At 39.5% G+C, this 12,759-nt stretch overlaps 1 protein-coding gene across 9 annotated transcripts in view; it reads left to right on the top strand.

Annotated features, from left to right (window-relative positions):
- Window positions 1-12,759, top strand: part of TMEM135 (transmembrane protein 135) — a 290,564-nt gene that overhangs the window by 250,848 nt on the left and 26,957 nt on the right. For all 9 annotated transcript variants that reach the window (XM_002708646.6, XM_089332368.1, XM_051821444.3 and 6 more), the window contains one exon: window positions 6,701-6,742. In XM_002708646.6, coding sequence (XP_002708692.1) covers window positions 6,701-6,742 — 42 coding nt within the window. The remainder of the gene's footprint in view (window positions 1-6,700; window positions 6,743-12,759) is intronic.

Here is a 12,759-nt window from a genome sequence, read left to right on the forward strand (position 1 = left end):
ACATCGTGGAAAGTAAGGATTAAAAAGAAAGAGTCTTTGTGGACAGAATTGTTTTACTATCATTTACGCTTCTATTTGAAAATTTTGACATTCGATTATTAATCTTATAATAACATTAGTTTCTTTATACTTTCCTGTTCATAGTATTTATTTTCAATCTGAACATCTACATTAAGTTGTGTATTGACTAAGTTATTTGATGTAATGCTCAAAATTCCTTTTGTTACTTGTCTTACCTGTTTTATGTCATACTTTACCATACCACCAAACTTGGCAAAAGTGTAGATTCAGTAAATACGGATTGAATTTTAGTAATTTTATGTCATTTGCATAGAGGAAGTAGACAAGTTTATGTATACATGAGCTAAGTACATTATTTTTTGTACTCTTAAAATGAGACATTATATAGGAGAACAATTGTATTAGGAGAAATTTGTTCTGTGGAAGAGGATTTCTACATTATTAATTATAAAGGAAAAGTGTATTGAGTCCTTGAATATTTTCTTTATACTTATTTCTTTTTTTAAAGATTTATTTATTTATTTGAAAGTCAGAGTTACACAGAGAAGGAGAAGTGTGGGGAGCAATCCGGACTAGACTGTTACTCGAATTAGGACTTATTCTATGCATCTGCTCTCCCACAGTATGGCGCTGGGAGAGAAGTAAACAGCTTCCGCACAGCTGCCTCGAGTTCAACTAATGAGCTGTAGGACTTGCTCCTGATTGGAGGAGAGCAGCGTACTCGGCGTGTGGGCAGCCGAGTTGGGATTGGCGGAGGAGGACTATAAAGGAGGAGAGAGACGGCATGCACCGGGAACATCTATGGGGAACATCTAGCTGAAGGAACACCTGTGCAGCCCCCGAGAAGAGCCGGCCGGCGGTGTGCCGCTCCCCTGCGGAAGTGGGGAATGTGGCCAGGGGGAACTGCCCTTCCACGGAGGTGGAAGGGATAGTAGCCAACCCGGGAAGAACCAGCAGCAAACCCGGGGAGGGCTGAGCAGACGAAAGAACAGCGCAGGGTCCTGTGTCGTTCCTCCACGAAGAGGGGGAGCGACATAATAGATCCCCCTTTCTTTTTATTTTTTAGCGTTGATACGCGCCTGTCTTCGGTGTCCCGCGGCACACACTCTGCTCTACTTGCTAGAGTTGCCACAGGCTCTTACAAGTCCTATCCATCAGGCAAACCGAATCCGGGTCCTCTCTTCGCCATGTTGTGAGGAGGTTTTTAGGCGCTGATGTGTGCCTGTGTTCGGTGCCCTGCAGCGCATGCTGCTAGCTGCCCGCAGGTGCTCATCGCCTCACTTGATTAGGCAGACCGAATCCAAGCCTTCTAATTGGCATGTTGAGGGGAGGCCTTATTTTTCTCTATTTCTCTATCTCCGGGCATTTCTATTTCTCCCATTTTACTTCTGTCTGCCAACATTCCTATTTCTCTTTTACTTCTAAACTTCTGTTTCTCTTATCCCCGCAGCTTTCCGGCACCTCGCCCCGCCGGCGGGTTCCCGGCTCTGCGCCGCTTCAGCCCGCGCGCCTCTCTCATCTGCGCAGCTTCCCGGCTTTGCGTGGCTAGGCTTCGCGCGCTCCGCGGTCTCCACGCTTAACCCTTTCGCGTCTGAACCACAGCCTCGCGCCAGCGTTCCCTATCTATTCACGCCCCGTGCTCTCTCTGCACGCGGCGGCTTCCGCGAGTAACACAGCGTAGCTTGCGTCTCCGCCATTAGCATTCAATCTAAGTTCCCCGGGCTAGCCTGGCGAATTCAACCCAGCGTACGTCTCCGCCCCACGGTTTGGCTTCCCGTCCTTTGCTCCCCGGGCTAATCAGACGGATCCCAACCTGGCTTGCGTCTCAGCTTCTGGTTTCAACTTTTCGCCCCCTATTCCCGGGCTAACTTGAGAACCCCAAAGTGGCTTTCGTCTCCGCCTCGGCCTGCCCCCCGCGGCTTCAATTTCCCTAACATTTTTCTCTACCCGGTATGTTTCCCCAAGTTTTCTTCCAACAATATTCCCCCCTCATTTCTCCTGGCCTCTCCCCACAGTCCGCGTCCGAGTCTGTTTGTTCTAGCTTTCACTTTCGCTTTCGACCTTAGAGATTTCTCCCAGCTTCCCCCCGTAGTCCGTATCCGAGTCTATGCCTAGGCTTTCAATAGCTTCTTCCGGCTCCTTTTTCGTCCGGCTTTTCCCTAGGCTGTTTCGAGTCTATGCCTAGGCTTTCAATAGCTTCTTCCGGCTCCTTTTTCGTCCGGCTTTTCCCTAGGCTGTTTGCTAGTTTCTCTCTCCGATATTTTCCCTAGTTCTTCCCGTTTCTTCCCTCCTAAGTTTCATATCCGTCCTAAGTTTCCTATCCGAGTCAGGTTTCCTATTCGTCCTAGGTTTTCTATCCGAGTCACGGCACCATTATGTCGCTCCCCCTCTTCACGGAGGAACGACACTAAACCCTGCCTAGGCTTCATATCCGAGTCACGGCACCATTATGTCGCTCCCCCTCTTCGTGGAGGAACGACACAGGACCCTGCGCTGTTCTTTCATCTGCTCGGCCCTCCCCGGGTTTGCTGCTGGTTCTTCCCGGGTTGGCTACTATCCCTTCCACCTCCGTGGAAGGGCAGTTCCCCCTGGCCACATTCCCCGCTTCCGCAGGGGAGCGGCACACCGCCGGCCGGCTCTTCTCGGGGGCTGCACAGGTGTTCCTTCAGCTAGATGTTCCCCATAGATGTTCCCGGTGCATGCCGTCTCTCTCCTCCTTTATAGTCCTCCTCCGCCAATCCCAACTCGGCTGCCCACACGCCGAGTACGCTGCTCTCCTCCAATCAGGAGCAAGTCCTACAGCTCATTAGTTGAACTCGAGGCAGCTGTGCGGAAGCTGTTTACTTCTCTCCCAGCGCCATACTGTGGGAGAGCAGATGCATAGAATAAGTCCTAATTCGAGTAACAGTCTAGTCCGGATTGCTCCCCACAGAGAAGTAGAGAGAGAGAGAGAGAGAGAGAGATCCACTGGTTCACTCCCCAATTGGCTGCAATGGACAGAGCTGTGCGGATCCGAAGCCAGGAGCCAGGAGCCTCTTCTAGATCTCCCATGCGAGTGCAGGGGCCCAAGGGCTTGGGACATGTTCTGCTGATTTCTCAGGCCATAGAAGAGAGCTGGATTGGAAGTGGAGCAGCTGGGTCTTAAACCGTCGCTCATATGGTTTGCCGACACTGCAGGCCGTGGCTTTACCCACTAAGCCACAGCGCCGGTCCCTATACTTACTTCCTTTATGTAGTCTCATGGATTATATGTAGTCTCATGGATTTATATACTACATTTAAGGGGGTGGCATTGTGGCGTAGCAGGTAAAGCTGCCATCTGCAATTCGGCCATCCTGTATCAGGCATCAGGTTTCAGTCCTGGCTGATCCACTTCCTATCCAGCCCCCTCTAATGTGTCTGGGAAGGCAGTTGAAGATGGCATTAATCCTGGGGCCCCTGCGCCCATTGGGGAGAACTGGAAGACGCTCCTCGCTCTTGGCTTTGCCCTGGCCCAATCCTGAACATTGCGGCCATTTGGGGAGTGCACCAGCTGATGGAAGATCTCTCTGTCTTCCTTTCTCTCTGTAACTCTGACTTTCTAATAAATAAATATTTTTTAAAAAAATTAAAGACTACATTTAAATAATTCAGAACTGTCTTGATTCCCAGACCTGTATAGCCAATTGTTTGCTTCCTTGACTCCTAACATATCCAAAATAAAACATGATTTTCTCCTTGAACTTATTTCTCCCATAGCATTCTTCACTTTAGTAAATGACTATTTTACCCTTACATTTGATCAAACCAAAGGTGTTTCAATACTTTGTAAATTCTCTCTCTTTTACCCTACATTCAACCATAAAGAAATTCTGCCAGCTCTACTTCCAAGTACATTCAGTATCTCTCACATCTGCCAGTTGGATTTACATGACCATAATAATTTCTCCTGACCTACCTAACTAGTCTCTTAGCTTCTAATTTTGCCCTCGTGTAGTTTATTTTCTACCCCACAGCCAAAGGGATTCTCTGAAAATGTAAGGACAGACCTTGTTATTCCTCTGTTGAGATCCTTCCTAAAGTGCACTATGTGAATTCCCTCCCTCCACCCCTGCTACTATTTCCAACTATTCCCCTCCCCTATCAGTAATCTGCTTGCCCTCCTCCTTACTGGTCAAAGAAACTCTTCATCCCAGGCTTTGTACTTGCTGTTGATTCAGATTGAAACATTCTCCTTGATGCATGAAAGATTTTGATCAGATTATCAAATTTTATTGTTTCAGAGAGTCCATTATTGACCACATTGTGCAGTATAATAAAGCCTGACTTCTTTGCAGGATTTTTTTTACATTGCAATTATCAAGATATGCTATGTTTACTTTTTAATGGTATCTCTCCCAACTAGGAAGCAGAAATTCTTGACTGTCCATAGTTAGTTCCTAACCTAAACCAGTGCCTCTACATGGTAGGCACTTAGTTAGTATTTGTTGAATAATCACTGAGCCTTAAGACATAAATGGAGAATGTGGTTTAATTTACATCATAATAACTCAATCCATAGGGTAGTCAGACCTCTGATAATAGGGTCTGCTTTACTTAAATCTTTGTGTTTACATCATACTTTCTACATTCAGCACGAATTACTGTAGTGTTTCTTATTTAGGTTAATGCACAGACAATGCTCCTGGGGTCACAATGCAGAGTGATATTACTATTTTGAAGATTCTTTCTATGGGAATAATTACTTTTTTGTTCTTTTGACATACACATCTGACTCTCAATTACATTAACAAAACTTATACACATGAATGCAATGAAGAATAGCCCCTTTTGTATTCATACTAAGACTTTATCAATATCAAGTGCTTCCCACAGGGTTCTACTGAAAGAACCAAACTTCCATCATAATGAAATTGCAAATTCATTTGAATATGCTTCTTTTATATTTGAAAGCCACTTTTTGATGTTTTGGGCTGCAATTGCATTTATTGTTTAAGGTCACAGAAATGCAGTCCTAACTAGACCATGTTGTCAGAATTCTTTATTCAGCATTGCACAAAGATAAATGACTAACTTTCAACAATAATATACTAAAGGCAAAATTTGTTCCCATATGTATATAATCTTTTAAGTCCACTGCTTTCTCTTTTCCAGTCAATAGATCCCCAGCCATCCTAACCACCCTGCCTCTGTAGATTTCAGGTTGTAAATTATTGCAAATACTTCCTTTAGATGGAAATAAATTTAAAATTTTTAATGTTATTATTTTTCCATGGATATTTTTGGCTTAATGTATGAATTATTTTGCCTTAACTATCCTGTAAGGTAGATAATTATGTAAAACATTAGCTAAATTCCATGGCTCCATTTCTCACTTTCCACATAACTACAAAGTAGATCACTTGCCTTAATTGAAATGATTTGGTAAGTGTTTTAAAACTTTCCTGTGCACATGGCTTAAATTCCTGCTGAAGATTCTATACTGCCTCCAATAAAACAGTGCAAATTTTAAAATAAGTTTATTTTTTGCATTTCCTTTGTAATTTTTTACAAAAGATAAAGAATTTCCTGATATATTTGAGGCCATACTTTTAACCAAGAATATCCAGTTTCTAATATTAACATATACTGCAGCATCATTGTATCACAAGTCTTTATAGATTTATTCAAGGGATTCTAGTAATGAATACCCTAATATGATCTTGGCATATAAAGTAGAACAAAGGCACAGCATGGCACTAGGATAATATAAGACTGGTATAAAGTAATGTCCTTATTTTAATATCTTGTTTTATTGCACATCTGAGAATCTCTTTTTCTTTATTACCATGTACTTTGAAGCTCCCTCAATCAAGAGGATATAATTTCCAGAGAATGTATAGGAGAAAACCTTGAATTTTTAGATCAACTCCTCTCCCCCTCTTTGCCTTTTGTTTCTGATCTGTTAATTTTGTGACCTCTGGGAAATTAGCTGCATTTTTCTGTGTGTGTGTGTGGCTATGGAGTAGAGAAAAATCTGTCCATAGAGTTGTGATATGATTAAATATGACAATACATACAACATGTTCAAAACAGTACACAGCAATAGTAAGCACTCCTTGATAGCTATTTAGAATCCTTTTTCTGACCCCTCCCACCTTTTATCCCAACCCCCCCCCCCCATCTGTTGTGATTGGGTTTAATCAGAAATTAAAACTGACCAAGTAAATGTGAAGGCTTTCTGTGCCTGCCAACTCTAATTGCTTTGCACTCACTGAATTAGTAAGTAGGGGGCAGTCAGGACCTAGAACTGACCTAAATGTAATACCCAGCAGGTGTATATAGCCTTTTTCTTTACAGCAAAATTGCTCCCAAAGGGATTGGGTAGACTGAAGAATGCTCCACTCCGAGACCTCATTTTAAGTCCAGATAGAGCCCTCAGATTTACTTAAGTCTCTGTTCAACCAGCAGAACTGAGGATTGAGCCCTAAGTTATTTTAATATGACATAGGAAAACATTATCATGTTAATCATTTTGTGTATGGGGACTTTCTTCATTGCTTGTTGCTTATCTGACCAGTTGTAAGGCTCAGATCATTGCTCTGTGTAAGAGCTTCACCTCTTAGAATGTCATTTTCAGAAAAGCATATTAATAGCACTTTAATATACTACTTTATATCTGAAAATAATATTTTATGACTGTAAATTTTTATTGCTTTAGGTGCAAAGATGGCCTGAAAGGATTTGCGTTTTCTGCACTTAGGTAAGTAATATTTATTTATCTTTATGCTGAGAAACAATTTATGTTAATCTTTTAAAAAATACCATTATATATAATTACAGTAAATATTTACTGACTCAATGTTTAAGTTGAAAGTAATTTTAGACATTCTCAAAGCATTTCCAGGTCCTTGCGGGGAGTTTATTGAAAGATTAATTTGTCAGAATTTTTCCCCCTAAAATTCAGTCAACTCCTACTTTTGGGGCCTGTTATATGCCCTCTATTGTGGGATGTTAGAAAAGAAACAGAAGAATATTTTTCAGTGAGCTTGGAAAGACAGTTACACTTGAATAATGACTGAAAAATTAAGTACTTGATTTTGTGGTGCTAGCTTATGGTTTTCTACAGGGCAAAACACTGTCCAACACATGGTAGACTTTAAGCACTGCCAGAGTTTTTTCACCCTATAGACTATCTCTTAGTAATTAGCACACCAAATGTGCTGTACAAATTGTGGTTAACATTAACACTATATTTTATAGTCAGATAATAATTTACACACAGATTAGAAAATTAAATTTTTATAAGAATTCATGAGGTAGGTATTTTTATCCCCATGTGACATGATGAAGAAATTGAAGCTTGGAATGTATAAATTTAATTTAATTTAACATCCTATAAGTAACCATATGTACTGACTGCAACCCCATGTCCTTCCAGTTTATGACATAAATGTTGCCTATAGTGCATATAGTAGGTACTTAGTGAAGATGAGTTATAGCATGGTGTATACTGGGGAGAAAATCAGGATGGATTTTAATACTTTATATGATTGTCTGAGAAGGTTCTTTGAAGATCCAATGTGTCAATCCCTAAAAAGTGTTTAGAACAGTGCATGGCACAGAGTAAGCACATAAGAAATGTTGACTATTGCTGTTGTTACCAGTCTTACAGGTGATATGCTTTAAATGGCCCATGAAGGGAGAATTATACAGGTACAGAGAAAGAGAAAAAAACACTCTGTGGGAATGAATAATATTAGTGAAAAGATGAAAACTATTAACAGGAAATAGGAGGCAAGAGTGAGGAAATTTAATTGGCATGGTAAGTTTACATAAGGGAATATATAAGATTTAAAAAAAAATAAGTAGGATAGATCCAGATTATGAACAACCTAGAAAAAAGAGACAAATTTGAATTTAATAAGGTAGACTACTAAGGAGCACTCAAGGGTTCTGAGAAGAGTAGTTGACAGTATTTCAGAAAGATTACTCTAGCCATGGTATTTGAGATACTGAAGAAGAGAGAACCAGAAAGTGGGGAGATTAAGTAGTAAGGAATAGGATTTGGGTAACAGTGAGAGGGTTAAAGAGAGACAAAGTTGAGATTTAGCAATGGAAGAAAGTGAAGACCTAGTTACTGACATTTTCCTCCTTTCATCCCCACTTCTCCATCAATCCCAGCCAAGTAATCAAACACCTAAGTACATGAAAAAAATTTCTATTGAAAAAAAATCTGAGGGTATACAAGGAAACTGATTTAGGAGGGAAAATGGAATCCCCTGTATGAGTAAGAATATCTTTGGCTGTGGAACCTCTATGGTAATAATAAGTCATAATACATAATAATAATTCCTGGCCTTATAGTTTCCATTAAAAGTTCATGCAGTTTGTTAGACCATAACTTTTTGTTGTTGTTATTGTAAAATTGACTATCCTGTATTCAGCTGAAGGTTGGAAACAAAACCAATAGTTAGTTTTCCTAAAGAGAAGGGAAAAACCTTGCCCTGTTTTCCTACATGTCTTCTTAGGCTCCAAGAATCTTTGTAAAAATTCAAAATGTGTCAGATGAATTGTATCTCCTGTTTGTGTGATTAGTACCTAAAATTTTCTTTGTATTATAGGAAAATATTCTGGAAAAACATTTATTCTTACTAATAATCTTATTAAAGGCAGAAAAATGTTAGGTATTATGAATTTTCTTGCATTTATATTATACATCTCTCCCAACTAAACAGATTTTACTTCATTTCAGATCTCCCATCTTTTAAATTGATTAGTCTTAAAGTCAGTACTCAGAAGAGTATTACTAGAAGCCAAATATATTTTTATTGCTAAGTTTCATTGTCAGACAATAATGTGGTTTATGTATGCAGTCTTTGTAGCTTCCAAAAAGTATAATCTGACATGACTTTCTAACAGTACCTCTTTAAATTCTTGGCCAAATTGTGTTGCAAATATATGGTATACATTTGTAGTGTGTCAAAAATACAATGTTTAATACTAATTACAAAAAGCAGGAGAAAGAAACATCCTTGTTGTAACCCAATTTAATTTGATTTTCTGGCATTATTAAGCTTCAATGAGGAAAAGTTATTCAGTGCCTGGCACAACTGAGAATGAGGAGATATATCTGAATATAATTGTAAAAAGTCTTAAAGGAAGCACCTATCTTAAAAAAATCATAATTATGCTATCATAAAAATATACACTTTCACTTTGAGGAAAGCTGTCCTTTATTCAAAAAGGATGAGTATTCACAATGGGGCTGGTGCCATGGCTCACTTGGTTAATCCTCTGCCTGCAGCGCTGGCATCCCATAGGGGTGCCGGGTTCTAGTTCCGGTTGCTCCTCTTCCAGTCCAGCTCTCTGCTGTGGCCCAGGAAGGCAGTGGAGGATGGCCCAGGTGATTGGGCACCTGCACTCTCATGGGAGACCAAGAGGAAGCACCTGGCTCCTGGCTTCGGATCAGCACAGCACCGGCAGTAGTGGCCATTTGGGGAGTGAACCAACGGAAGGGAGACCTTTCTCTCTGTCTCTCTCTCTCTCTCACTGTCTATAACTCTACCTGTCAAAAAAAAAAAAAAAGTATTCACAATGTATCCTAGTTTTCTGCCTCCTAATTCGATTTGGGTAAAAAGCTTTAGGATATTACACTTTACTTCAATTCAGCACCTATTTTTGAAATATTCCTAAATGTGTACAAGAAAGTATAGGGGCTACAAAGATGAACAAATTCATCCAGTATATTTTAGTATGCTTTTACTTTGCTCCAGGTCTTGTACTAAGCATTGAAAATACACTGGTTCATGAGTCAGATTTCCTAACAGAGCATATGGTCTAATGGGGAAGACAACATTAATTATAATTGCACCAAGTATTACAAAAAAATGTAGGTTATCTCAAGAATATATTTTAGAAGACTGAACTTAGTCTCAAGTTATGATAGGAATAAAGCAGAGAAAGGAAATTTGCACAGAGTTACTCACAGAATGGAAAAGATAAAATGCTTTTTTAAAGATTTATGAATTTATTTGAAAAGCATACTTAGCAGACAGAGAAGTAGAGACAGGGAGAGATATCTTCCATCTGCTGTTTCACTCTTCAAATAGCTGCAGTGACTAGGGCTAGGCCACAGTGAAGCCAGGAGCCAAGAGTTTCATCCAGGTCTTCCACTTGGGTTCAGGGGCCCAAGCACTTGGGCCATTTTCCTTGGCTTTCCCTGGGCACATTAGCAGGGAGCTGGATTGGAAGTGGAGCAGCCAAGACTCCAACAGGCACCCATGCGGGATGCTGGCATTTCAGGTGGCAACTTAACCCTCTGTGCCACAATACTGGCTCCAAAGAGTATAGAAATTAAGTGCTATGCAGTTCTCAGATCAACCCCCCCCCCCTTTTTAACCTATGAAGGGATGGAGAGAAAAGAGGGTAAGAAGGAGCACTTGGGATAGATTTTAGGCATAGACATTTTGTGCAGTGGTTAATCAGCAGGTTGGGACACCCACATCACATTTTAGAGTGTGTGATTCAAGTCCTGGAGAAGCTTGCTTCTGATTCCAGCTTCTGGCTTATGTACACTCTGGGAGGTAGCAGGTGATAGCTCAAATACTTGGGTGCCTGCCATCCATGTGTGAGATCCAGATTGAATTTCTGGCTGCTGGTTTTGGCCTGACCTAGTCCTGGCAGTTATAGTTGTTTGGGGAATAAACTAGTAAATCAAAGATACATTCTCTCTCTCGCTCTCTCATCTTCCTTTCAATAAAATAAAAACAATTTTTTTTAAAAAAAGATTTTTATAAAACAAGATTTTAGCAAAGATGTAGGAAATAATGATCTAGACAAGAAAAGGACAGAAGCATGGGTTTATCTGCCGAATGGTGAGTAGTTCAGTTAGCTATAATGTATAATAATAGCTCCTATAACAAGCACTCACTGTGTACTGAGTACTATTTTAAGCTTGTTTGTTTTTCATTTAGTAGTTATAGACCAGTGAAGTTCTTTGTGGATGAGAGTGGTATGTTTCAGATCTGCAGTTTAGGAAACTTTCTCTAGAAATGTGTATAGGTGATTTGGAAATTATCTATGTACAGAGAATAGGAGAAGTCATGGGAATAGAGCCAGAGCAGGAGTTGGAAGATGCACTTAGCCTTACCCCTCATATTTTAAAACTTAGAAGAATGTGTACCTCAGCGCCCCAGCAGCCAGACTGTTCTGGGTTCAAATAATTACTGATAATTTACCAACTGTCGACAGATAGTGACTCATGCTATGTCTCATGGGAATTATACCTATGGCATTGCTATGAGGATTAAATGATTTTATATTTGTAAAGACTTGGTTGACACTGTTTTTGTCATCTAGTAAGTGCTCAGAAAATGCTATTTCTGTTTTCATTTACTTAGCATGTATGAATTAGATATTTTCTATGTGCAAGATACTATGCTAGGTTCTGGGTTATAAGGGCAAAGAAGATACAGACAATTATACAGGGGAAACATTGAATATTGACTACCAAAGTGATGCTTACAGTACTGGGGATTCACTGGGCTCTGAGCACAGAGGAAGGACCACTAACTCATCCTGGCTTGGGAAAGGAACACTGTCTCCAAGGAAATGACCTGTAATTTGAGATGGTCAGGTTTGGCCAAAACAGCAACTGTATTGGGAAAGATAATGAGAGATATTGTTTTTCTTGTTGCTTATAAAGAATAGTAGTACAGATCTTAAACTGTCTGCACACATGCCCAAATAAAAACATATTCTTTTGGACTAACATCTACCAAGGATGCACAGCTGCCATCTAGTGACAAACCAACCAATTCTTTGTATAGCCCTTATGATTTGATAAGCTAGATGTTTTACATGATTTGTCCAAATGTGTTAGATTGCAATTGTTGGTAGTAATAGCTTTTCCTTTCATTTCTGGGTATATAAATTTATATGTTTTGTTTATCACAGGACCCAATTTCCAGAATTTTAGTTTCATGTCATGTAGTATCATTGATGTTTTATCTATATTTTATTGCATTTTCTAAAAGTTTGGGAGGTAGAGTTTCCATAGGAAAGCTTAGAGCAATGACTTACATTCCAGGTACAAACAACAATAATAAAAACTCTGAGAAAGTACACTTCTTAAGTGATAGCTAATGGTGATAACATTTTCTCTGTGTTGTCTTTGGAAAAATATACAACTGTTTTAATGGCATAGAAATGAGATGACCCCTTTTGGATATTTGATTTTTCCAAAGAGAAATAAGTAAATTGGAGCAACATTGAGATTAGGATTTTCTAATGAAATAATATGAGATATGGCTTCTTAACTGGTTTCTGTTTCTTGTTCTCTAGTTCCCTATGTCTCTTTGTATTGGTACAGGTGATTTTCTATTGCACTGCAGCTGTTTATACCTGAGTGATATTAGGTATAAACTTAGGGTTTCACTGTAAATGAGAAACTCATGTAATAGTAACTGTTAGGAGAACTTAGGGAAAAAATATAATTGAAAAAATACAAATTTTGTGACCCAAGTAGTTTTTTGGAAAAACTTTAAAGCATCTAATATATTAAAAAGTGGTGTCCCAAATTAAAGGGTACTTCATGAAAGTGCTGTGCTGGATTTTACTTGGTTAATTTGATTTTAAAATACCTGAATGTCAAACAAATGACTACTACACTTTTCTGTGTTTCTTGATTTTGAAGGCCTATTTTTTTCTTCAAGGGAAAATTAGATTTTATATAAATGGTGAAAATATGATTAAAAAGAAAATATTCTGCAAAATCTA

Source organism: Oryctolagus cuniculus, chromosome 1 (genome assembly GCF_051225735.1).
Source record: "Oryctolagus cuniculus isolate XC-2025 breed Fujian yellow rabbit chromosome 1, ASM5122573v1, whole genome shotgun sequence".
NCBI lineage: Eukaryota > Metazoa > Chordata > Mammalia > Lagomorpha > Leporidae > Oryctolagus > Oryctolagus cuniculus.